This window comes from Neolamprologus brichardi, chromosome 14 (genome assembly GCF_056152115.1).
Source record: "Neolamprologus brichardi isolate AB-2024 chromosome 14, ASM5615211v1, whole genome shotgun sequence".
In the NCBI taxonomy this organism is placed as follows: Eukaryota; Metazoa; Chordata; class Actinopteri; order Cichliformes; family Cichlidae; genus Neolamprologus; species Neolamprologus brichardi.
Window position 1 is genome coordinate 13,681,920 of NC_142117.1, and position 27,079 is coordinate 13,708,998.

Consider the following 27,079-nt stretch of genomic DNA (forward strand, 5'->3'; position numbering starts at 1 on the left):
ACCCCTCATTTCTTCATTTTCAAATAACCCAGACTTTACTAATTTGTCATTTTTCAAGTGGTCTTGAGAAAAAGTTTTTAAGACTTTCTGAACTTCTTTTTAAGCTTTTCTTTGGACATTGGCTGCTTTTTCACTCATTTTCAGTCCAGTCCTTATAACAGAACATTTTCAGATGTTTTTGTACATTAAGCCACTTAACAGTGACCTATAAATAATAAGTTAAACAGCATCTAATTTAATGGATGAACGAGTGTTGTGGCTACACATAACAGACAACTCAGGAAAGAACTCTTTCTTTAGAGGCTGCTACTTTATTAGTGGCAGCCTTTTGCAAAAACACTCGTTTGTTTCCATTTCTTTAGTTGAATCTATCAAAGATGCCAAGAATTGCAGTTTGACAGACATAAAAGTATGTTTGGACCAACAACGTCATTCCCAAAGAGCTATTAACCGACAACTTGTCCTTTCTCAGCATAGACTGCAGTGTGTCATAAAGTCTGACGCAATTTAAAGACAACTACTTGAAGAAATGACAACAAAGCAAATTTAAAGATTGACTTCCAAAATTATTAGAATTGTACAAACTTTGTTTTTGCTTCTGTACTTTATTTCCATGCTTCCAGAAATCATCATTTTAGTATTTAGCAAAATACAAGTGGCGGCTCAAGACTTTTGCATGGTACTATATGATGTACAGTTAATCCATCTATTTCCTATAACGTCAATTATTGCTTGAACAAAACATAAACAGCTTTTGAAGTTGAAGAATTCGACTCCTTTTGATGACATCTTCTGAGCAGAGATTCCAAGCTGCTGTTGATTTCTAGGACCACATTAACTTCAAACAGAAATCAAAGAATAAACTGAGCAGGAGTTTGTGATTTTTTTGTGTTTTTCTTTTACAGTAGTCCACAATCGAGCAGACACAAAGTGGGCGATATTTGGCAAACACAATTTGATTCTTGTGTTCATGTAAATGCCCTCCTGAGCCTCAGGTAATGTTCAGTACCAGATCCGGCATGTGTTATCCTTGCTGCCTGCAGGGAAGCACAAATACAAATGGATAGCTGCACAGAAGGACACAGCTGCACGCTTTTCATCTAAAAACTGCAATTAAGCATTTGTGACGGCTTGTGATGAAGAGTACATTTGCCTCCTACAGCTACATTTTAACAGTGTACGGTGGTCAGATGGGGTTTATGTGTGTTTTCTGTGTCAGTTCTATGTACCTGTAATGATTGTGTCACCCTCGTAGTTGAAGACGCAGGAAAAGATCTCGTCTGTGTGCCCCTCCAGGACTTGTAAGCAGACTCCAGAGTGTGCATCCCAGAGCCGAGCTGTCTTGTCTGAGCTGGCAGTCAGGACTCTGGTGCCCTGAGGGCTGAAACAGATCTACCAAGAGAGGCAGAGCCAGGACAGTTAGCCTTTTTTCGAGGGTTGTGCTACATTTGCAACAAAGTTGCTGAATAAGAGATTATGCCAGAGAAAGTAGAAATGACATGAGGGGTGGAAATGGGTAAGTCTAGACCAATTTTACCATATCAGTAGCATTACTCCATTGAGGTCATTCAACTTAAAATGCTTAAGGAGGATAAAGGCACCAGTGGAACTACTCTGAGATGATAGAGGAGCGTTATGAAAATCATGGCTGAAACTGATTGTATTATAGTCTGGGTTTATCATTCCCTGAGTGGTTTTATATCCTAACAGTGAGGTAAAGGAAGGGATGATTAAATGAAGTTGGCCCTAGATGGCCATGAAAGTAAAGTATGTTTTTTTATTAAAATTCTAAACTCAGCGCCAACGAGAGACCCCCAGACAGGAAATGGAAACTGTCTAGAGAAGAAGCTGGCAAGGAAAGAAGATTGAGGTGTGGGTGGGGTGTGTGTGTGGGTGGAAGCTATGACAGGTGCCAAAATGGAAGGTTGATGTTTTAAAATGGACAGCGAAGAGAAAAAGATCAAAAAGAGTAAAGGAATGAGATAAAAAGTAAACAAAGCTGATGAGTGTCTCAGTTGCATACTGCATATTAAAGTGGACATGAAACACTATGTGTAGAAAGGCTAAATTACATCATGGAGCACTAGTCTAATGTCACTGTCTGAGAAGCTGGATTTAAGAAATAAGTGTTTTTAAGGTCATATGTTGTGTCAGTACACAACAAGACGTCACAGGGTTGTTTTGTTGGTTGCTGCCTTACATTAGTTTATGTTAGCTGACTAGCGATAGAACCAATACCTCAAGGATAAAAATACTAAGTAGCTAGACTGATCACTTAGGTTTGAGGGCATTCATTCATGTGTACAGCTCTCTTAAGCTCCAGTCACAGCATTTTAATCAGTTTGAGTTCTCGACTTAAACCGGGCAATTGCAACACCCTGACTCTTTACCTTTTCAGCCATTCTGTTGTAGATTTGCTGGTCTGTTTAGAATCACTGTCCCGCTTCATTACATAACTTAGTCCAAGCCTTGTATTTGGCTCTAGAATATTTTGGTATACAGAAAACGTCACAGACAACTCAGTGACTCCAAGTTGCCAAGGACCTGCAGCTTCAAACTAAAACTAAACCATCACCCCTCTACCGCTGTGCTTGACAGTTTGTATGAGGTGTTTGTGTCGATATACATTTTCTATTTTGCAGTTTTGGAAATATCCTCATAAACACTGCATTGTGGACAAACATCTCCACTGTGGTCTTGTCTGTTAAAAGGATATTGCTGCAGGTGTCATGTGGTTCTTTTTAGAGAGAACACGCTTTCTCCAGGCACCCTCACAAACAAGCCAAACTTGTTCAGTCTGTTTCTCTTTATGCCATTGTGAACTTTAACATTTAGCATGGTAACTGATAGTGATGATCAATAAATGCATTTGATTTGCAGCAGTTAGCAGTTACTTGTCCTCTTAACCCCTATGGAAGCAACAAGGGTGTTCTTAGCCTTTCACACACTTCTTTTACATTTGGCTTAGTTTTATGTTAAATCAGGCTTGGACAACTCCAGGCCTCGAGGGCCGGTGTCCTGCAGGTTTTAGATCTCACCCTGAGTCTACACACCTGAATGAAATGATTAGTTCATTCCCAGGCCTCTGGAGAACTTCAAGACATGTTGAGGAGGTAATTTAGCCATTTAACTCAGCTGTGTTGGACCAAGGACACATCTAAAACCTCAAGGCCTGGGTTTGGACACCGCTGTGTTAAATAAATAATGACACCACGTCATGTGTTCTTGTTAATCTGAGATTATTTTTACCAGACTGGAAGCAAGTGAACTTTCCTTTTTATATAACTGTATATATAAAATGGAGGAAGGATTAACAAGGCTAAAGCATTTGTTTAATCTGGCATTACTCAATATCGTCTCTCTTGCATGGTCACTAGGTTACATTGGCCTAACCAATCACATCTTGTTTGTAGCGTAAGAATGACTCAAAACTACGAGAACCATTTTTGTTGGTTAGCTGTAGAGGTTAAAGTTAATTTTAAAACACATTTCAACACGGACCTGCAAAAATGCTACTTCCTACACCATATGGATTTTTTCAATGAAAGTTTGGAGCATGCTGTAAATGGGCTCTACAAATTTAATCAAACACTGATTTTTTTCCATTAGATTGTCATTTTGATTTGAATTAAGGGCAAGAATAAAGCAAATGGAACATCCAGAATAGGAAAGAGTCCTCTTAATGCTTAGTTTGAAAACACAGTTACAAGAAGCTATCTATACCAGCGGTCCCCAACCCCTCGGGTCCATGAGTCGTTTAGTACCAGGCCGCGAGAGTTGAAGCTTGAGTGTGAAAGTTATGGTTTTCAGGATTTTTATCGTTATTTTTTTATCGTTTTTCTCATTAACTCGGTTTCCCTGGGTCTTTTCCCGTGTGTTGTGGATAAATCTTTTTTTTTTTTTTGCTACCGATACTGGTTTTATTTTTAAAGGCCGGTCCGTGAAAACATTGTTGGACATAAACCGGTCCATGGCGCAAAAAAGGTTGGGGAATGCTGATTTATACAATCTTCCACAAAGAAAAAAATACCTTTAGACCTTTAGAACTAGTCATTTAATTAGCATTCCATCATTTATAATATATTATTATTCACAAACAAAAGGGTAGCAAAGTGAATTTACTACAGTGACTGAGATGTAATAAAAATAAAATTAAAAGCTTACTGAGTGAGACACTGAAATAGAAGGAGAAAAACATGGGGAAGAAAATGGTTAAGAAGCATGGACAGGAGGATGGCTGGTGTCCTGTTAGGGAGAGATTAGTGTCATAATCCCCTGGAATCATCTTCCATCCAGCCTGTTTATTACTGGCTGTCTAATGTGTTTTAGTAAATGCATACAGAGAAGCCCTCTGAGCCAGGACCTGTGGAAACCCCACACTCGTGCAGAGCATCGCACTTGACAAATATTAAATGGGTGATATCGCTCCAAATAAAGAACAAGGTCAGTGCAGGGTCAGACAGCAGTGCCTCATGCCAGAGTATTCGCATGCATGTGCTTGCATTACTACTAGCAGGCCATGTTAATCAGGTTTAGAACTGTGCCCACAGATTTCTGGCGATAACTCAAAACATCCTGAAGCTTCGAGTCCTGTCCCTCCATTTCAGCATCACACTCTGTCACATGTTACCTAGGTAATTTTAAAAAATGACCTATTTAAAGCACTGGCGAGGAAAACTGTGGTCTGAGTCAATATTACACAAAAATCACAAGTTTATTCACAGCTGCTAGCTGCATGATGCATGCCCAAAGTTGTGGCTGTGGCCCTGGTTATAGAATACTTAATAATTTGTTCTTATTTTTATTACTACATTTGCCATACGAATACTGAGATCATTTTCGGAATGGTTTCAAACATAAGACTCACAAATGGGTAAAAGTTTGCTATGAAATCAGTAACTTAAAAAACATAACAGTCTCACATCTGTGCTCTTTAACTATAATAGCTACAAAGAAGTAATCGCCCAATCACACGGCATCACAGCAGTGCATTCAGGCACCTATTAGGCACATAGACATGGTTGAAAAGACCTCAAATTGAGAATCGGAATTAGGAAGAAAGGTGATTTTAGTGTCGCTGAGCATGGAATGTTTGTTGGTGTCAGATGGGCCAGTGTAACTACTGTCTACTGAATTTTACCTACAACCATAGGGTGGACTAAAAAAGAGAAAATATCCAGTGATCGACAGTTCTCTGGGTGAAAATACTTTGTTGATGTCAGAGGTCAGAGGAGAATGACCAGACTCCTTCAAGCTGACAAGAAGGCAACAGTAACTCAAACAACCATTCCTTACAACCAAAATATGCAGAAGAGCATATCTGAACACACAAGATGTCAATACAGCTGCAGAAGGCCACACTGTGAGCCACTCCTGTCAGCTAGGAACAGGAAACTGAGGCTACAATTCAAAGGCACTCAGTAAAATTGGACAACAGGAGATTGGAAAAATATTGTATGGTCTGATGAGTCACAATTTCTGCTGCAAGGTTTAGATGGTACGATCAGAATTTGGTGAAAACAACATGAAAGCAGCCTGACCCCTGAATCAAAGGCTGTATCCCAATTCAGGGTCTGCAGCCTCAAAGTACGCAGCCTCAACGATCCTCAAGGGCCGCGTACTTAAAGACCGCTAAGGCCGGAAGTGCTAGGCTTGTGAAATGGGACGGTCTAGCCTCCGTCGCGCTGCCCAGGTTGCCTAGCAACCATGATACTAACAGCTGGAAACATTTCATACAGCTTTGTTTGACAGAAATGAAGGAGAAAATCCTTTGTTCATTTGTTTGTTTGTTTCTACATGAGCTTTGATCCTTCTCTGATTAAGCTCAGCTATTGAACGGCGTATATTTTAAAGTAAAGGCTGTAAAACCAAGTTAGCACAAACGTCACTAATGTCACATAACTTTGCCGACATGTGGCCAACAGTAAAGTTTTAATGTTCTTTGTTATTAAACATGTGCACATAAATAAGTGACATAATATTCAGTACATACTTAAAGTTTACTCTTCGGGTGCCCCTCATCCGCCGTTTTTTTTTCTGCAAAATTATCCACACCCACCGCCGCACTATGCATTCTGGGATATGTTGGGCCACGAAGTCTACACCCCCACGTCCTTAAAATTCAGGGAAATGAAGGACGCATTTGAGGGCCGCATTTCGAGCAGCCTTTGAATTGGGACAGCCTTCGTCGCGTCACTGTGAGGTAATCGCCGTTAAAATGCGGCCTTTAAGGCTGCAGACCCTGAATTGGGATACAGCCAATGGTTCAGGCTGCTGGTGGTATAATGGTATGGGGTATGGCAAACTTCGACATCCTTAGTAACGATTAAGCATTATTTAAAATGCCAAAACATGTCTAAACTCACCTTAACCCAGCTTTGCCAACAGCAAAAACCTGATATACGTAAGGTGTACCAAGGGGCAGGGTTACACTTTACAAGTTAAAATAATAGTTAATACTCACAAAGTTGAGAAGAGTGATAAAATGCTGAAAAAGCTTGAGCAACACAGTTATGCTTTTTCATTTAATTACAGATAAATAGATGACAAAAATAGCCATAACTTAAATTGTTCTTTTAGAACAGACAGTTTGGCTTCATCAACTTACCTTGGAGATATCGCCATCGTGGCCTTCTAAGGTTGCAAGACACTGATGTGTTGCTGTACTGAACACTCTTGCTGTCCCTGAGAGTTTCAGGAAGAGAGAGAGTTCTCAGCACAAGGGTACAGCTTACAAAATTATAAAAATGTTGCTTTTGTTGTGGAAAATCCAAATTTATACAACCAATAAAGCTTAGGTATTTGTAGAAATCTTAAATGCAGAATCTTAAATTCTGCACAAGTAGTATATTTAGGGTACGTTTGTAATACTGTGCTAGTACAGTTTTACTCGGAATGTAATCTTTTGACTGAAGTGTTGTCTCACCATCAGCTGAGGCAGTAGCAATGAGTTGACCACTTAAATCAAAACACACATCCAACACCTCTTCTTTGTGTCCAGTGAGGGTGGCAACACACTTCCCACTGACAGTCTCCCAAACCTGCGAACACATTTACACATCTCAAAAAACAGAATAATACATGCACACAGGAGCGAACTACATAACTGGAGCATGCATTCATGGAAACACCAAACTCATGAAGTATGCATGTGTGAATGTAGCATTAAACTCTAAAGTGGCTTTATTATGGCCATCTCCCTCAGAGGAATGCAGCGAGGTGGATAATTCTCACTTGTGAGCGTGACTCATCTTGGTGTAATTAAGGAATTAGGATTTAATTTTTCTCCATAGACCTTAGAGACAGGAGTTTGCGAGAGAGTGGGAAATTGAAGCGAGCAAATACAAATGCTCAAACAACTGAGATGGTAAATACAAACAGACATGTTTTCAACCTCTGACAAGAGATTTTGGCAACAACAAAAAAGATATTTGGGCTTAATGATAGCTTACTTTGCAGGTTTTATCCATGGAACCAGTAACAATCAAGGAGCAATCCCAGTTAAACTGAGTATTGCTTATTTCTCCCATGTGACCAATGAGTGTGTGGACCCGTCTAGGGGAAAAAACAAGGAATTGAACAGCAATTAATCAGTCTCACAGCTTTGTAAGGCAGAATCGATAAGTGTTACATTCTCTGTGAAGTATAAAAGATGACACATGCACAAATCGATGCATAATATTGATAACTTCTGACCTTCCTGAAGCAACATCCCATATAGCGACTGTGTGGTCGAAGGAACCGGTGACAAGTTGACTGCCCACTGTGTTAAAGCACAGCGAGAGGACCTCTGCGGTGTGACCCTGAAAGGAGATGGCATTATCTCTCACTGTCTTATTTCGTTTCTCCCTCACAGCCGCTCACATTATGGATGAAAAAGTGCATCATAAAATGCAAATATTTACCAACCACAACAGTGTGGCTTATACAGCTGATTATTTTCGCCTTGTGTGTGTGTGTGTGTGTCCCTGCAGAAAAATGTGGCTGTTGTCCTAGAAGGAACTACATCAAAGGCAGCTTTAAGTACTTTTCCAGGTGTTTATGTCTTACTGTCCTTGGACGGATTTGTCCCAACAGTGCAAAGTACAGCCTCCAAACTTTAGAAGTGTGTATTTAAGATCAGAATGAGTTTGAAGGTAAGTGTGGTCCAATTCATAAGTGGTGGCTCTTGCCCACTTAAATCACCTGTCCCTCATTTATTTTACTTTTTAGGGCTCATTTGAGGTATTTTGTGCATAATGTTTAATGTTTTCAAAGGCGTGTGCAGTCTGACAACTAAATGGTGTCATAGCTAGTGTGAGCCGCCCACATTATAGTCTCCTGAATTTGTTAACATAAATACACAGGTTAGCCTTACCGGTAGATTTATAAAATTGAAGTTAACTAAAAAAAAAAAGAACATAGATTAAAGAATCTGCACTCAGTTGACTGCATTACTGATTCTTCATGGTGTGAGAAGCTAAGTGAATTGAGAGGGACAGAGAGTTGCTCCTTGCTGAGACAGATTCAGCAAGTCACACTATAAACCCACGTGCAGTCTGCACATTAAAGAGGTCTCACTACTCCCCTTAGAGAGGGCTATCAGCGCCTTCTTAAAGAGTTAGTCACATTCCTATCAGATCATTTGTGAATGTAAGAACGGCTAAAAATGTTGGTCATCAAGAGCACTTGACAAAAAGTTAATGAATCATCATTAATGAATGAATGTGGGTCACAACACCAGGATAAGAAGAGCAAGAAAAGCAATGGGACAGAGTTTGGGGAAAAGGTATCTCACAGTCAGTGTGGCCACTTCCTCCCCACTCTCCACATCCCACAGCTTGGCAGTGGTGTCCATACTGCTTGTGGCCACCAGCGTACTCTGGGGGTTGAATGCAAGACACACCTACAAAACTTTTTTAATTAGATTGTATTGTATTGTATTCCGTAGCAAAGCTGAATAGCATGTGGCATACGAACTGCTCTAAACTCTCAATTTGAAACAGTTGTTTCTATTCTTGGCTCTATATGGCAATTTACTGAATATGGTCATCTCAGCCATATGCTTACAGAAGCCCAACCCAACCTCTTGTTTGTGAGTCAATCACAGCCAATCAGGAAAAAAAGCTCATTTAGAGCGCAGATGGACTTAATGGGAGTAAAATATCTTGCCTCAAACAGAAGATGAAACAAGCTGCCCAAGGCTCAGTCTTAGATAAATGAATATTACTTGTAAATCATGCAAAGCTACTATGAGTCCAAGAATAAAAATGTAGACAGTAATTAAAATAATAGGTCCTGTTAAAGTACTAAACACAATACCATAGCAGAACCTTGTAGTTTAAATGCTCACGTAGCTTAAATACTGACTTGTGTTTCGAATATGAATCAGCAATCAACCAAAAACTAACACAAATGAAATTCATTTAAAACAAATCATTATACATACTATTTCTCCCATGTGTCCCCGATAAGTATGAAAACATTTGCCAGTCTCAGCACACCACAGTTTGCAGGTCTTATCAAAAGAGCCAGTCGCAATCTTGTCTCTAAGTTTAATAGAGAGAAAATAAAGCAAGGAAACATTCATTTTTAAGATGAAACACTCATGTGAATCTTAAATTGAGCAATGCGGCCCTCCCATGTTATAAAGGTTTTCCTAAAACAGCTCATTACCCATAAGGGTTGTTGAACGCAATTGCATACACCACGTTTCTGTGACCTTCTAGCACGTGCAGCTCTGTGCCTGAGGCTGTGTCCCAGACTCTACATGTCCTGTCGTAACTCCCAGTTATAAACCTGCAGTGTGAGAGAAAAGGGGGAATTGCACAAACTGTAATTTCTCCTAAACAACAAAGTGGCAGGTTACTCAGTGTTAAAAACTCACCTTGACCCAGATTTATCAAAGGCAACATTTGTCAGTGGCAGTATGTGTGCCTTGAGCTCCTGCAAAAGAAATTGAAACTGGTCTGAAAAATCCAATTTAGTTATTGACTACATTCATCTTTAAAATTACCCATGTAACTTCTGTATGTATAATTCATTTGACTATAATGTAATGTGAAGGCTTCTTCCTCCTGGCCCACCACTGGTGGAATAACTTTCTGCTCTCATTAAGAACAAAAAGATCTCCCAATTTTTAGATGCAGGCAAAATAAATTCAGTAACCTCTGATCTCCAGCAATGCAACTGACCCTGACTGCCATTTAACTCCCCTAATACATGCACATGAAGCACTAGCGACTTAGTAACCCGATCACTGCTGCTTTCTAGTGCCTCTCTAAAACAGTGATTACTAATTTCACAAATCACATTCCACATATGTAAATAGCATCTGCTAATTGCTGAGCTAATGGATTTTGCCCGTTTATTCATGCTGCAAAAAATGTTACTGTTCCAACAGTCTGTGTGGAATACAAGCATTAATATCATAACTCAATAAGCAACACGTGTGCCATGTTTCACAGACAAAATAAATTTTAGTTCATAAAACCATGCTTTCATTAAAATCAAGGTTACAAGGAGCACCAAATAACTTTCAACAATGTGAGGGAAATAGATAAATGTCTTCACCAGCAGGAATTCCTTCTAAGCGTCATGTCTACGTGTTGATTTATTTACTGCTGTTTTGTGTCTGACCTTGGAGAAACAGAACCTGTGATGGTCCTGCTGGGTCTGTTTCTTCTGAAGTCGAATAACCAGCTGTTTGACCTGATCAGCCTGAGCCTTTGTGACCAGAGGCTCTGACTGTCTGATTTCTTCCACCAACTCATCTGGATTTGTTCTACAATATTAAAACATAAAATGTGATAAGTCTTTTTGTAATTTTAGGTAGCTTGATGGCAAAAGAGAGAAAAAAAAGTTAAAAAACAAAAAACAAAAAACAAAAAACAAAAAACAAAACAAAAACAAAACAAAACAAGACATTAGGAACAGAAAAGGGGAAGAAAATTGAAACAGAAAATGGGTTTAGGATAACAAATACAGCTTAACAAAGATTACATTTACTCTACAATTTCACCAAAGTATGTTTAATGTGTGTGAAAATATCACTCCCCGTGTTGTCAGATTTACACCCTTGTGACTGCCAGTAAGAGCTGAAATGAGTAATGTTGGTATTCCTAAAGTAATTGGGTCATTTAAAAGAAATCTCTAGTCTAATGTAATGCCACATTAAGGAATTGCAACTCCTCCACAGTCCAACTTCATAATAAATGCAACATGGTTACAGAGTGTTTTTAAATAGGCAGGCAAACTATCTGCAGAAAGTCGTTTTTTAGTGGTAATGTAACCGTAGGTTGTAACAGTTTGGTTATTGACATTATCTTCAGTGCTGAAATCAGACACACACACACACACACACAGAGAGAGAGAGAGAGAGAGAGAGAGAGAGAGAGAGAGAGAGAGAGAGAGAGAGAGAGAGATCCTAACAGGTACAACTCACGCACTCTGGAGTCAAATCCAAAAGATCTATTGATTTGGTCCTCAGAAATCCTCCTTTCTCGTATTCAAGGATTATACCTGACAGCATAAAAAAATAAAAAATAAAACAATTAAAGAGAGGCTGACATTACAACACCTGGGTTCTAGTTAACCTAACCTGTTATGTCTTATAATGACAAACTCTCTAACCCTTCTCCCGATTGGAGTTTGAAAAGCGTTAGCTAACTAGCTAATGTCAGACAAACTTTAGGTCATAACGATTTAATATGAAGGTTAGGCACAGTCATATAACCTCCATGAGAAGCAACATTTTAGATAGGACTACAAACATAACTTGTATTACCTGGCGGATAATATCTGAGGAGAAACCGCTTGAGTTTCATTCTGTCTTCTAATAAGGTCCTATCACATCACATAGAAACAAACCGTTGTTATGGCGACCGGACTCGCGTGCGCTTACCGCGCATGCCTAATACAAGCCTTAACCCTTTAAGACCTACCATAGAACCAAGTCCGCCAGAGCTTACTTTATATTTTTACATGCTGTAGTGCCATTTTTGGGAGCATTTCAAGTTGCTATACATCAATACAACCATTACAGCCTAGATTTTAATAATATGTATGAATTAAGTGCATAGTGATTACATAAATTGCAAAAAAAGTGCAATAAACTACAAAAAAAATCGAAAATCGTTTTTGTTTTTTTAACATATATTTCTAGTTAGAGAAATTTAAGAGGCTTATCCCTCAAAACTGTAAATACAAAAAAGTTGCACAAAATAGTTTCCCACCACAGGAAATTTATTTTGAGTGTCTTCATAGTTTTATTTTTGAAATACACCAATTTTTATATGCTGCATTAAAAACAAAAATAAATATTATGATGCAAATTTGCAAAAAAGCAGCATATGCATCAAAATAAACTATTTCCAGCAGTGCAATATGAGACCTAAGCATCCCAGAAACGACACAGAAAGTCATAAAGTCAAAGATAACTTTTAAAAACACCCGTATAGGCTCATTGAGGCCCGGACGGTAAAAAACTACATTTCGTCACTTCCGGTTTCGGCCAGGTCATAGCGGACATGCGATAGTTCGCGCTGACGTCTAATCCAATGTAGGAAGTGTTATGAACAGCTGATCGGATCGGCAAAGCGTGTTTCTGGAATATTATGTTTTTGTTGCTGCAAGCGCTTTTTATGCAGTTTTTGCAAAGCTATATGTGGAAGGAAACTGTGACCGAGGACAAGCTGATGGCATAAGATGTAAGTACAACTCCTCCGGTTTCATATGCAAAAACAATTATTGCGCTAGCTCATGGTTGCAGAGCTACCGGGATTTAAAAGTAGTTACACAAAACAGAGCGTGCCCGCTCAGACCGGTTTTAAAGGGAATTAAAGGACCGGTGTTGTACCAAAAAGTGCTGGTCTGCCAAAAAGTGATTTCAAGTTTCTATGTGTGTTTTTTGTTACATATACTGATAAACAGACTTTAGACTATATATAAAATAATTACCAGTTTTGCAAGTATCTTTATGACCTGGTCCTTTTTGGCCAGTTAAAATATCTTTAAAGAACTATTGTTATGCTGCTGCCGTCTTTGCCAGATCGCTCTTAAAAAATAATTTTTTAATGCCAGTGAGACTTTTTTAACGGGATACATAGCCTAAAGGATATATAACAGTCACTTCTAAAATTCTACCTTGTGACAGGAATGTTGTTTGTAGCTCAAGATGAGTTGATATCATTCATAAGGATTACTTTTGACATATATTTCAAATATTATAGGCCAGCAAGTCATGTACAGCAGTTTAAACACGGGCAGTCACTTTTTGGAAGACGATCACTTTTTTTCAATGTCTAATATATTTGCTCTAATAGACTTTAGTAAACTAGATTTACGAAAGGGTTGTATATAAAATAAAGAAATAACCTGTTTTTCAAATAACAGTTTTTGCGTTATTAGTCCTACTTTATAATAAATTAAGTCCTTTTTTAGGCATAAATGATGTGTACATAACTGTGATGCAAGGTTTTTATAGTTAATTAAAGCTAAACTAAAAAATTGCAGCTTTTACCTTGTGACAAGAATGTTCTTTCAGAATCAGAATCAGAATCAGAAAGGGTTTTATTGCCAAATGTTGAGCAGGTTTACAACATTAGGAAATTGCTGCGGTACTTAGTGCAAACATACTGTCATATAATGCTTATATAGACATAAAAATAAGAATTAAAAGTGCTAAGTAGATAGATATGTACATGAGGGCAGGTGGGGATCAGTGCCAAACATGGCATGATGCAGTGAACACAGCGTAGGGTCATGTGTTAGTGGTGGGAACAGTCATACGGTTATTGTTCATGAGTCCAACAGCAGAGGGAAAGAAACTGTTCTTATGGCGAGAGGTTCTGGTGCGAATGGACCGGAGCCTCCTGCCTGAGGGGAGCAGGTCAAACAGACTGTGTCCAGGGTGAGAAGGGTCAGCTGAGATCCGAGCTGCACGCCCCAGTGTCCTGGAGGTGTACAGGTCCTGCAGAGATGGGAGTCTGCAGCCAATCACCTTCTCAGCAGAGCACACAACATGCTGCAGTCTCTGTTTGTCCCTGATAGTCGCTCCAGCGTACCACACGGTGATGGAGGAGGTGAGGATGGACTCAATGATTGCAGTGTAGAATTGCATCATCGTCCGTGTTGGCAGGTTGAATTTCTTCAGCTGCCTCAGGAAGTACATCCTCTGCTGGGCTTTCTTTATGACGGAGGTGATGGTGGGCTTCCACTTCAGGTCCTGGGTGATGGTGGTACCCAGGAAGCGGAATGAGTCCACAGAGGTGATGAGGGTTTCAGTCAGGATGATGGGGGGGAGTGGGGCTGTGTGCTTCCTGAAGTCCACAATAATCTCCACTGTCTTCTGGGCATTTCCTGCTCAAAATGACTTATCACTACTAAGACATATGTTTCCGGTATGTTTGCCAGATCAGGAGCTAACAAGTCATTTACGACACCAACAATCCGTTTTTGGTGAATGCCATAAAACACCTTTTTGGGAGACGATCCCTTGTTTTTTCATTTACTGAATTCATAAATAAATAAATATGCAAAATTTCCCAATTTTCCAAACTGATTGATGAGTAATGAGTTTCAAAGTTTATTATACACTGTAGTTTGTTCATGAACTGTGGTGCATACCAGAAAGCAGCTCTCTGCTCTCTGTAACTCATTGACAGTTATCACAAACACTTGATTGCAGTTGTTGCTGCTAAGGGTGGCCCAACCAGTTCTTAGGCGTAGGGTGCAATCACTTTTTCACACAGGGGCCATGTAGGTTTGGATTTTTCCCCCCTTAATAATAAACACTTTCATTTCGAAACAGCATTTTGTGTTTAAATGTATGTCTGGTGGCATTCATATGTAAGTTTGTGTGATGGTCTGAACCATTTCAGTGTAATAAACATACAAAAAAACGGAAATAAGGAAGGAGGCAAACACTTTTTCACCCCACTGTATGCGGATGCCTTCATTTTGCCTGCAATCTCTAGCCAATCTTTTCATATAACTCAATGCAGTGAGTGCAGTCATTTGTAGTAATAAATTGTTTGAAAACATCCAAATATTTCAAGTTTTGTTTTATTAGCAGCTCTGTCTTTATACTCTGGGAGGGAATAGTCACTTGTATATTCCCAATATCAGTATGCCTATTAAGAGTGTGAGTCACTCCAATCCCACAATAAATGACTGTACTTATTTCCTCACCGTTCTTCTCGTCTGTTGCTCCCCGACAGGTCAAAGTCTATTACTTGTAAAGCATGAATAAGGCATGTGTAGATCATAAAGATTATGTGGTATATTCTAGCTACTTACAAGGTAACCTGACGAAAGCTCAAAGTGCTTTGGTATTAAACCAGATAGTGCTTTTTAAATCAAGACTGAAGTGCAACTAAAAACAAAAGGCAACAGCAGGGAAATCTTGCTGAGATACTAACATGGGGTGCTGGGCCAAGCTGAAGTCATCTGGATGGGCTTACCCCACAGCCATCCTGTCACTCTACGGATTTTTTGCAAACTGTAGGGTTGCAGAACCTTTCCTGACACCATACCTTATTGGACCACGCAAGAACATTTCTGAAGAAGTGGTAAGGACTACGGACACACTTTCTGTCTTTTATTAAAAGGCAAGGCAAGGCAAGTTTATTTATATAGCACAATTCAACAACAAGGTGATTCAAAGTGCTTTACAGAGACATTAAAAAACAAAAACAATAAAAAGCATGATTTAAAATTGATTAAAAAAACAGTAGATAAAATCAGTAGTTAAAATATAAGTTTTGAAATTTAAGCTTAAAAGTGTTGATTTGGTGTTTTATTCAAATGCAGCTTAGAATAGGTGAGTCTTCAACCTGGATTTAAATAAACTGAGTGTTTCAGCTGATCTGAGGCTTTCTGGGAGTTTGTTCCAGATATATGGAGCATAAAAGCTGAATACAGCTTCTCCGTGTCTGGTTCTGACTCTGGGAACAGATAAAAAAAACCGGATCCAGATGACCTGAGGGATCTGGAAGGTTCATACTGGGTCAGGAGGTCACTGATGTATTTTGGTCCTAAACCATTCAGAGCTTTATAGACCAGCATCAGAACTTTAAAGTCTATCCTCTGACGGACAGGCAGCAAGTGTAAAGACCTCACAGCTGGACTGATGTGGTCCACTTTTTTGGTCTTAGTGAGGACTCGAGCAGCAGAGTTCTGAATGAGCTGTAGTTGTCTGACTGATTTTTTAGGTAGACCTGTAAAGATGCTGTTACATTAGTCAAGCCTACTAAAGATGAATGCATGGACTAGTTTTTCGAGGTCATGTTTAGACATCAGATCTTTTATCCTTGATATATTCTTGAGGTGATAGTAAGCTGATTTTGTTATTGTCTTAATGTGTTTTTCTAAGTTTAGGTCTGCATCCATCACTACACCCAAATTTCTCGGCTGGTTTGTGGTTTTTAGGTGTATAGATTGAAGTTCTCTGGTGACCTGTGATCGTTTTTCTTTGGCGCCAAAGACTATTACCTCAGTTTTGTTTTTGTTTAGCTGGAGAAAATTGTGGCACAACCAGTCATTAATTTCCTCAATGCATTTACCAAAAGCCTGTACAGGGCCTCGGTCTCCTGGTGACATTGTGATATATATTTGTGTGTCATCTTCATAGCTATGATAGTTTATTTTGTTGTTCTTTATAATCTGTGCCAGTGGGAGCATGTAAATGTTAAACAGAAGGGACCCCAAGATGGAACCTTGGGGACCTCCACATGTGATACTTGTCTGCTCAGATGTGAAGTTACCTATTGATACAAAGTATTTCCTGTTTTCTAAGTATGTTTTGAACCAGTTTAGTACAGTTCCTGAAAGACCTGCCCAGTTCTCCAGTCGTTTGAGTAATATGTTGTGGTCAACTGTATCAAATGCTGCACTGAGATCCAGCAAAACTAAGACTGACATTTTTCCACTGTCTGTATTCAGACATATGTCATTAAACACTTTGGTCAGAGCGGTTTCAGTGCTGTAGTTCTGTCTAAAACCTGACTGGAAGGCATCATAGCAGTTATTCTGTTTTAAGAAGTAATTGAGCTGTTGAGAAACTGCTTTTTCAATGATCTTACTTAAAAATGGGAGATTTGAGATCGGCCTGTAGTTTATTCATTTGTGTCTTGTCAAGATTGTCCTTTTTCAGTATAGGTTTAATTACAGCAGTTTTTAGTGGTTCTGGAAACACACCTGACATTAAAGAAAAGTTGATGATCTGTAACAGGTCTGACTCCAAAGTCTTTGAGACCTTTTTGAAAAAACTTGTTGGCAGGACATCTAAACAGCAAGAGGAGGAGTTTAATTGACAAAGACTCCTCCAGGTCTTTGCTGTTTAGGGTGAAACTGTTTGATGGTGTTTAAACAGTTTTTCAGTGGACACGGTATATATCCTGAATCTGCTGTTGATGTACCAATTGCTTGTCTAATCTTTTGGATTTTGTCTGTGAAGAATTTGGTGAAGTCACTGCAGGCCATGGTTGAATGAAGTTCAGCTGCCACTGACACAGGAGGATTTGTTAGCCTATCAACTCTAGAAAATAAGACCCGAGCATTATGACTGTTTTTGGTGATGATGTCAGAGAAGTAGGACCTCCTTGCACTCCTCAGTTGTAAATTATAATTGTGAAGTTTCTCTTTATAGATGTCATAATGAACCTGGAGGTTTGTTTTTCTCCATCTGCGCTCATCTTTCCTACACTCTCTTTTTTCATTTTTCACCAGTGAGGAGTTTCTCCATGGAGACTTTTTCCTTCCAGAGATAACATTCACCTTAATGGGAGCAATAGTGTCCATTACATTTAACATTTTAGCAGTGAAGCTATTGACGAGCTCATTGACTGAACCTCTGGACAGGTCAGGTGTTAATGGGAAGACCTGGTTAAAGATCTCACTACTGTATTCAGTTATACACCGTTTTGTGATCACTGCTGTTGATATATTTGTGTGGGCTGAAATTTTACTTTCAAAGAAAACACAGTAATGATCAGACAGGCCCACATCAGACACAGTAACCTTCAAAATGCTCAGGCCCTTGGAGAGACGTAGGTCAAGAGTGTGTCCTCTATTATGTGTGGTCTCTACTACATGCTGAGTCAGCCCAAAGCTGCCCAGAGTGTTACTCAGGTCTTTAGTCCCTTTGTCCTGAGGGATGTCCACATGGATGTTAAAATCCCCAACAATAATTACACAGTCGAAATCAACACAGATCACAGATATAAGCCATTTATTCAGTGCAAACAACCTGCTGAATCTCTCGTCTCCTCCTCTGACGGGGGTACAGGTCCACTGATGAATACAGCTGCATTCAGAGAGTTTACAGTATTTAATAATCCAGTAAAGTCCCGTTTCAGAACCTCCGACTGTTGTTTGGACACATCGTTTGACCCTGTATGCAGAACAATGTTTGTCACAGTTGGATATTCATCTGTAATTTGAAGAATTCTCTCCTTCAGGTTGTTGACCATATCCTTAGGAAAGCAGAGGGCTTTAGTGTTCTTACCGCACATCCTTTGTACATCCTTTACAGCAGAGTGACCAACAATCAGAGTTTCAGGCCTAGCCTTTAGCTTTCCCTGTGGCCTTTTACTTTTCAACAGATTTTCAGACCTTACTTCGCTACTTTTAGATGGATGGTTGTCCGATATAGATCCAGGGTCCTTTGATAGTGGAGCAAATCTGTTCTGCAGTTTCAGTACTTATATGAAAGCAAAACGAAACAAAAAACATGCATCAGTTTTCATAAGCAGTGCGATATGCATGTCATGAAAAAGAAGCACAAATGGGATCATCAGTACTGTTTTATGGTGCTTGTGGTTTCCTACAGGTAACCAACTACCTGTTTCCTATCTGGACGTATTCCTACCTGGCCTTTCTTTTCCCCGTCTTCCTCCTGACTGACTTCCTGAGGTACAAACCACTTATTATAGTACAGGGGTTCTTTCTCATCACCAACTATATCCTACTGTGCTTTGTCCCAGGTCTTCCTGCTATGACTTTCCTTCAGGTCAGTTAAAACTTCTTGTTGTTTCAAGAATGATTAATATAACACTGAAAGGTGCTGTGAAAAAAATACTTGCCCACTTCCTGATTTCTTACTATTTTGCATACTTGACACACTTACATCCTTTGGATCATCAAACAACTTTTAATGTTAAATGTAGTCACAATCTTTTTTACACAGGGCCGGGCAGGTTTGGATCACTTTCTTACCCTTGAAGAAATCTTTTAAAAGCTTTTGTATTTATTCCAGTTATTGTAACTTAAATCATACCGTCGTTAATGCATTTAATAGAGTTTATCATGATCTACTGCCTCTTTACAACTGCTCTATTCCATCAACAGGTCAACTATGCTGTAGTGACTTCCACGGAGGTTGCCTACTTTTCCTATATTTACAGTGTAATTCCAGTAGAGAATTACCAAAGAGCTACTGGTTACCTGCGCAGTGCAATGTTGGCTGGATATACATTTGGCGCCACCCTTGGCCAAATGCTTGTCTCCCTTGCTGGTATGGGCTTCGTAGTATTTGACCACAATAATATGAAAAATAACATTTGATGCATGACAAGAAAGAAAATTATGAACTGAACTTTAAACACTAATGAATGATCAATTGTAACCAACAGGCCTGGACTACTTCTATATCAATACTATTACCCTGGGAATTGTGAGCGTGGCATTTCTCGTCTCATTCTGGTTGCCCATGCCCCAGACAAGCATGTTCTTCGAAGGGAAGAAGGCTGCAGCTGTAGACTGCCAGCAAGAGGGGCCACAGGGAGAGAAGGAGTCAGTGACGGATAAGGATGGAGAAGGCTCGGGGAAAGGGAAGATGGAATATAATGGCAGTGCTGGCTACTGCAGCAGAGAAAATGTGGCCGCTGCAGTTCATCTGCTTTGGCAAAGCTTCAGGGAGTCCTACTCTTCCAGGCATTTCTTTTCTTTCAATATTTTTTTTTAATCACTAAGATGCTTTGAGTGCCCACTTGCATTTAATCAACACCTGGGATTACTACTAATTGGTCCAAATTTTTATAATGTATTCATAGGGTACTTCTTTTAAACAGTAGAAGTAGCTGTACAGTCATCATCATAATCTCTTGTAATAATTATCACCATTCAGACATTTAATCTACTGGTCCCTGTGGTGGGCTCTGGCCACAGCTGGCTACGTGCAGGTCTTTAACTACATCCAACTTATGTGGGACCATATAGAGCCATCTGCCACATCATCCATCTACAATGGAGGAGTAGAGGCTGCGTGCTCTCTTGTAGGTAAGATTGGTGTTAGAGTGGGTTTTTTTAGATTAAAAATAATAATTACAAGATGTTCCAGTCAAACGACTGTAACAGCATGAATGTGTCTACATCAGTCAGGGTGAAATACATATTGTTTGTTTTGGTCTGACCTCATTTATTAAAAGTATATATATAATATAGCTTTTAATAAATGACATATGAGATAAATTGAGATAAATTTACTTTTCAACTTAATTTTATATCAAAGTAGAGGAAGAATGATGTAAGAGGGGGTCCACTCATTTGTACTGCAGTGAGCTGGAAGCAGGACTCTAATCAGAGTTCTCTGTCTCTGCTTCAATTAGAAAAGGCGAGAAGACTGTAGCATGACCACATCATGTAGCAAAATAACATTTAACAATGTCATTACAGGCTGCCATTTCTGAATGCACATAGATCTATAAAAACCTGCAATTAAAGGGAATCAGCTGTGCTATATCTGTGGTAACTGATTACACAGACAATGTGTATTGATTTTGAAAGGGAATAGCAGCACCCTGGTCCTTTTGGTTTAAGCTCAGCCTGCCTCAGTGCGAGAAGAAGAAGAGTAATTGCTTCTATTAAGGAGATAGAGTTAAAAGGTAATGGATTCTTTGATTATTACTGATAGTTGTTTCCAGGAGTTGGGTGAAACTGGTTCATCATAATAAGCAAGCGTTGTGGAGGCCAGGAAATGCATGAGTGTGCATGAGGCCACCGCGGCCTTTATTCTCCCGTTAAAGGGAGGTTAGGAGTAATGGATGAATCAGGGAATGACAATGGGAAGGATGCAAATGTGCAGTGGAGGCACCATCCGCTGGGATGTCAGACTAATTGCTTTATTTTTCTTCTTCATGGGCCAGGTGCTGCAGCAGCCTTCTCTGTGGGCTACATCAAGGTGACCTGGGTTGTGTGGGGAGAGCTGGCTTTGGGGATGTTCTCAGCTGTAGGGTCAGGCGCTGTGTTTCTGATGGCGTTCACGAGCAGCATCTGGTTATGCTACGTCGGTTATGCCATATTTAAATCCTGTTACATGCTCCTCATCACCATCACAACGTAAGTGCATGATAGAATTCCTCCACGCTGCTCCTCTAAATGTGTTTTAAAAGTGACAAGAACAACTTAAAGAATTCATTCAAACTGACTGTTTTGTCTGGCCAACAGTTCATACAGAGGAAAGGATGACAATATTAGTTTAGAGTCAGCATACTGGTTCCATTGCCACACAAATCTATTGCAGTCTTAGAGTATGTGCTGAATCTCTCATAATTATAAGGACTTTGTCACCGCAGATTTCAGATCGCCTCTAACCTCTCCATGGAGTGCTATGCTCTGACTTTTGGGATCAACACTTTTGTAGCCCTCTCACTGCAGACCATCATTACAGTCACAGTTGTTGATGAAGCTGCACTGGGGCTGGACATCGTGACGCAGGTACGTGTACAGGCTGTAATTATACTACTGCGTATTTGAATGGCAGCACACGGGGATTTAACAACAACTCAAAGTCAAGAACCCGATGGCCCCTTCAGCGTTCTGCTGCTTAACTGAAGCACTGAAATGTGAGGACAGAGTGACACCTGGTGGTTATCATTAGCTGTTGCATCCAGGTCTATTTGATGCAGGTGATTCACTGCCATAGCATAGGTAAAATAATTCTAATAATGCTTAGGATTATGTGTCGTCTCTCTGCTCTGCAGTTCATCATCTACGGCAGCTACTATGCTGTCATATCGCTGCTCTTTTTGATCCGAGGAACCTACACCGCCTGCGTAAACAATCCCTGTCCGCAGCACATGGAAACCAAGGAACCTGAGTGTGTCGAGGAGGTGATTGCTGCAGAGCGTCTCTGACCTGTGTCAGTGCCCGACAGGTTTTTGGAAGATTGGAACTAATTTACCTTAAACAGCTGCAAATTAACTAACGAGAGCTTGTAAATATGCTTTTCTTAAACACTACAAACTGTAACATTAAACGTTTATACACTGAAAAGCAAACATTTATGTGTTGTGTATTTTTGCTATCTGCAACCCAGGCAGGAAGACAAACAACATAATAAAACAGTTACTTCTGATTGGTATGAAAGTCCAGAGTTTGGGGGGCTTACCTGTTTAATTTATCAAAGTTTTATCTCAGCTTGTGCTAGAGTGTCACCAAGATTGTGTTGCTCTTTGACCAGGTTGCTGATTAACAAAATGCCTAGAGAGTTGTGAGGTATTTTATCCCCATCACACACTCACACATGAAACAGGAAAGCCAACATGGAGGCAGTGAAGAAGTGGAGATCAGACTGGAAGTATCCGACTATTCTGCTTTGCATTTATGGATTCTTCAGCACAGTTAGACCACTGGAGCCTTTTCTCATCCCATTTTTGACAGGACCGGATAAGAATCTGACAACTGAGCAGGTATATATGACATATGCTAGAAAGGCTATAGTGTAATTCAATCAAAACAGACTTAGAAAAGAAATGATTTTCAGTTTTTCGGTCCTTATGGTGAAAAAGTTGGTAACTTGCTCTTTTGTACATGCTACAATGACAAATAATCACACACACATGCACACACAAGCTGGTGATTCATAGCAGAGAGATAACTGGCATCTTTAAAAAAATCAAAAAAAAATCTAAGTGATAGAAATCCAATCAAGATTCTAAAACCTTTAATCATTTGCTATAAAGTCATGCATTTCTTGCCTTTGATGAGTTTTTCCCTGTCAGGTCAACAATCAAATTTTCCCAGTGTGGACATACTCCTATCTGTCCGTGCTAGTGCCGGTGTTCCTTGTCACTGACTGGCTGCGTTACATGCCTGTAGTGGTGTTTCAGTGTGTTATGATCTTCATCACCCAAGCAGTGCTGCTGTGGACAGCAAGTGTGCCAGCCATGCAGGCTATGCAGTTCTTTTGCGGAGTTGCGACGGCCAGCGACGTGGCCTACTTCTCCTACATTTACAGGTCATGTAGTACATCTCACAGATTTGGATTTTTAGCATTGCTCAGGGGAGACTTGACATTTTGAATATGCTCTTTATTACAGTGTAATAGATTTGAAGAGATACCGGAAGGCCACCTCTTACAGCCGCAGTGTCCAGCTCCTGGGGTATACAGTGGGCTCCGTGTTGGGTCAGCTGCTTGTCAGCTTCGACCTCATGTCATACAACAACATCCTGGTGTTCACTCTGGTTCTCACTGCCATCGCTCTCCTCACTTCCTTCTTCTTGCCAATGCCACAGAAGAGTATGTTCTTTCATCGAAAACGTGGGAGACAGACTGCAGCAGAACAGTCAAACACAATAAATGCATCACTGGAAGATGGAGGAGGTGAAATGATGGAGAGTGGAGAAGGAGAGCCTGATGCTGAGAACCTTGAGGAATCTATCATTACGCAGAGTTGCGGCCAAGTCCTCCTCCAGCTGTGGAGGGATTTCCGCCACTGCTATTCCTCTAGACAGCTGCTCTACTGGTCTGTGTGGTGGGCAATGGCTACCTGTGGGTATAACCAGACTGTCAACTATGTGCAGGTCAGTTATGAAGGCAGCATAAACAAAAATGTGAGCTATAAAAGCATCTGAATCACTGCAGCAATCCAAATTGCTACTGGGAGCTGCTTTACGATGGGTGTACCTGCAGTGAACAAGTAGTGCCTTGTAGCTGCTGAAGCCTTCTCTTGTGTTAGTAAAAGGCATTTTAGATATATATTTTAAACAGAAATAATTAAACACACACACATCCTTGAACAACCTAATGATACCCACACCATACTGCACAGGTGCTTTGGGAGCACGTGCAGCCTTCTCAGAACTTCAGCATTTACAACGGAGGCGTGGAGGCAGTCTCAAACCTCTTAAGTAAGCAACATTAGATGGCATTTCCCCCCCTCCCTAAATCAAATGGAAGTTATCAGGGACACATAAGATTTCTCAGTACCTAATCAGCTGTCCTAATTTGTCTTATCCCACGTGTACATGCTTTCCAGGTGCAGCCACTGCCTACGGGATAGGCTTTACTGAGGTAAGATGGGAGGAGTGGGGAGAGCTGGCCCTGGGTGGTTTCTCTGGACTGAGTGCAGCTTCACTGTTCCTCATGACTTTCACTGGCAACATTTGGGTCTGCTACAGCGGTTACATCATTTTCAAGTCACTGTACATGACGCTGATAACTATAGCAATGTAAGAGTGTCAAGTCACATCAGGGTTATACTTTACCTTTTATTGCAGATATAAGAGCAAAAAGCCTAAAAAAAAAAAAAAAAAGAAACCTAAAAAAAACAAAACCTCCCCAACCTTTAGATTAAGACAAATTCTATGCTTGCAGGTATCAGATTGCAGCTGATCTCTCAATGGAAAGATATGCACTAGTCTTTGGGGCAAATACCTTTGGAGCACTGGCTCTACAGACGATTATCACGTCTGTTGTAGTTGACAGTAGAGGGCTAGGCCTGGCCATCATTCCCCAGGTAAGCCATCAGATCACAAAATATGTACAGCAGCACTGTTTATTTGTCCATTAGTGTCATTAACCTTTTAAACATGTACTCTTCTTTGCAGTTCACCGTGTATTCCAGCTACTTCTTGGTTATCTCTGTTGTTTTTTTACTTCGGGGTCTGTTCAGTATTTGGTGAGCACAAAGAAGCAGAAAAGAGACAATTCCTCCAGACAAAGATGAAACTCCAGGCAGCGAAGAACACAGATTCTGAACACGTATCGAGCGTTATAGTGTGTCAGTTACGGTTTCCCATCCCTAAATTGACCTCACATTAGTTCATAAGTAACAGAAAAAAAGTATTTAAATTACTTACTTCAACATGATGAATAGAAATCATTTTTTTTTGTACAAAAACAATAAAAGAATGTTTCATACATCCATATAAATGAATGCTTTGGTTGTTTCTTTTTACTTAAAATTCATTTTAATATATATACTGTATATATTTACACCTTAATTTAAACTTTTTTAATACCCAATGCAAGTAAGTGGTTTTCAGTTCATCAGCCATTTCTTCTGACTGTCATTTAAAGTGTTGCAACTCTGTCAGCAGGGCGGAGACAACAGAGGAACGAGCCCCCCACCCCACCCATCCCTGATGTAGCATTCAGTCCTGCTAACCCTAACCCCACCTTGACAACAGAATATATTCATTTCCTTAGTGAGAACAGTTTATCTAAAAGGGTCCTGCACAAATAGTTTGGTTCTTTACAAATACAGTAACTGGCAGTACCCATTAGCTTTTCAAAGCAACAGTTCTGTCTTAGCAAATTCTGGGTGTTAGATACAAATACTGATATGCACAAAGAGCTAATTTCCTAAAAGAAAAAAAATGTACAGAATTGCAGCATAATGAATGGGATATACTGTATGCAATAACTTAGTTTTCAACCAGCTTGAATTTACATTGTGGCTCAGTAGAGGCCAGGCTAGTTCACAGGTTAAATAAAGGGGACTGCATCGACCTCCCCCTCTGCACACACCATCACTGTTTTGTAGCCTTCGACAGTGTCAGCACGACTGTGTCGCATATTGTTCCATTTATGACAAACTGCGATAGAAAATACAAATTCTTACAAACATTGTGTTTTTAAAGCTACTTGTGAAACAAAAACAGTGCAATAGGTGCAAGCGTGCCAGTTGTTGACCCTGTAGTGCAGCTGACATATTGGACCGCTATAAGAAGGGGTTTGTGGAAGAGCCTCCAGCTGGATACTGTGCAGGTGGACCCGCACCCTAGAACGAAAAAGGGAAGCACGCAGTGAGACTGTGTACTAAGGGTCTTGTCCAGTGTTACCTGAGAAGAAAGTATGCTAGCTATATGGCTGTTCACCAGAGCAATGGGCTGATTATTCAAAAAAACAAAAAAAACAAAACAAACACCTCTCCGTGAATCGCTACCTTATCGTGGTGGAGGGGTTTGTGTGTCCCAGGGATCCCAGGGGCTATGTTGTCTGGGGACTTTTGCCCCCTGGTAGGGTCTCCCATGGCAAATTGGTCCTGGGTGAGGCACCAGACAAAGAGCGATTCAGAAGACCCTTATGAAGAGAACATTGAGGGAACAGTTTACCCTGCCCGGGATAGGGTTACCGGGGCCCCACCCTGGAGCCAGGCCCGGGGAGGGTGCCCCCTGGAAGGTGCCCCACCTGGAGACTCTGTTGTCCTGCTCAGAGACTTCAATGCTCACGTGGGTAACGACAGCGAGACCTGGAGGGGCGTGATTGGGAGGAACGGCCTCCCTGATCTGAACCTGAGCAGTGTTTTGTTATTGGACTTTGGCCATAACGAACACCTTGTTCGAACATAAGAGTGTCCATAAGTGCACGTGGCACCAGGACGCTCTAGGCCATAGGTCGATGATCGATTTTGTAATTGTACCACCAGACCTGCGACCATATGTTCTGGACACTCGGGTAAAGAGAGGGGCTGAGCTGTCAACTGATCACCACCTGGTGGTGAGTTGGATCAGGTGGCGGGGGAGGACGCTGGACAGACTCGGTGCACCTAAACGCGTAGTGAGGGTGTGCTGGGAACGTCTAGCAGAGGCCCCAGTCCGCGAGATCTTCAACGCACACCTCCGGCAGAGCTTCAACAGCATTCCGAGGGAGACTGGGGACATTGAGTCCGAATGGACCATGTTCAGCGTCTCCATTGCCGAAGCTGCGGCCGCAAGGTGGTTGGTCCCTGCCATGGTGGTAATCCCCGAACCATATGGTGGACACCAGAGGTGAAGGGAGCCACCAGGCTGAAGAAGGAGTCCTATCGGGCTTGGTTAGCCTGTGGGACTCCGGAGGCAGCCGACAGGTAACGACAGGCCAAGCGGAATGCGGCTC

The 27,079-nt window shown here is 40.6% G+C and overlaps 3 protein-coding genes across 3 annotated transcripts; 2 read left to right on the forward strand and 1 right to left on the reverse strand.

The window, feature by feature from the left end:
• Nucleotides 1-648: 648 nt before the first annotated feature.
• Nucleotides 649-11,847, reverse strand: daw1 (dynein assembly factor with WDR repeat domains 1). The gene is made up of 13 exons (XM_006799898.2): nt 11,765-11,847; nt 11,427-11,499; nt 10,618-10,762; nt 9,866-9,924; nt 9,655-9,777; nt 9,428-9,527; nt 8,777-8,884; nt 7,696-7,802; nt 7,452-7,554; nt 6,926-7,040; nt 6,608-6,684; nt 1,230-1,392; nt 649-1,037 (listed from the first exon to the last, which is right to left on the reverse strand). The coding sequence occupies exons 1-13, from the start codon at nt 11,802-11,804 to the stop codon at nt 1,003-1,005; spliced, it is 1,248 nt and encodes a 415-aa protein (XP_006799961.2). The 5' UTR covers nt 11,805-11,847; the 3' UTR covers nt 649-1,002.
• A 3,551-nt stretch (nt 11,848-15,398) lies between these two features.
• slc19a3b (solute carrier family 19 member 3b) lies at nt 15,399-22,112 on the forward strand. Its single transcript, XM_006799897.3, has 8 exons — nt 15,399-15,548; nt 18,809-18,988; nt 19,327-19,492; nt 19,611-19,911; nt 20,105-20,256; nt 21,123-21,315; nt 21,552-21,693; nt 21,960-22,112. The coding sequence occupies exons 1-8, from the start codon at nt 15,399-15,401 to the stop codon at nt 22,110-22,112; spliced, it is 1,437 nt and encodes a 478-aa protein (XP_006799960.3).
• Nucleotides 22,113-22,514: 402 nt separating this feature from the next.
• LOC148098835 (thiamine transporter 2-like) lies at nt 22,515-24,882 on the forward strand. Its single transcript, XM_087851496.1, has 7 exons — nt 22,515-22,667; nt 22,980-23,215; nt 23,298-23,781; nt 24,030-24,108; nt 24,237-24,429; nt 24,575-24,716; nt 24,808-24,882. Exons 1-7 carry the CDS (start codon nt 22,521-22,523, stop codon nt 24,880-24,882), a joined length of 1,356 nt encoding a protein of 451 aa, XP_087707622.1. The 5' UTR covers nt 22,515-22,520.
• The last annotated feature ends 2,197 nt before the right edge of the window (nt 24,883-27,079 follow it).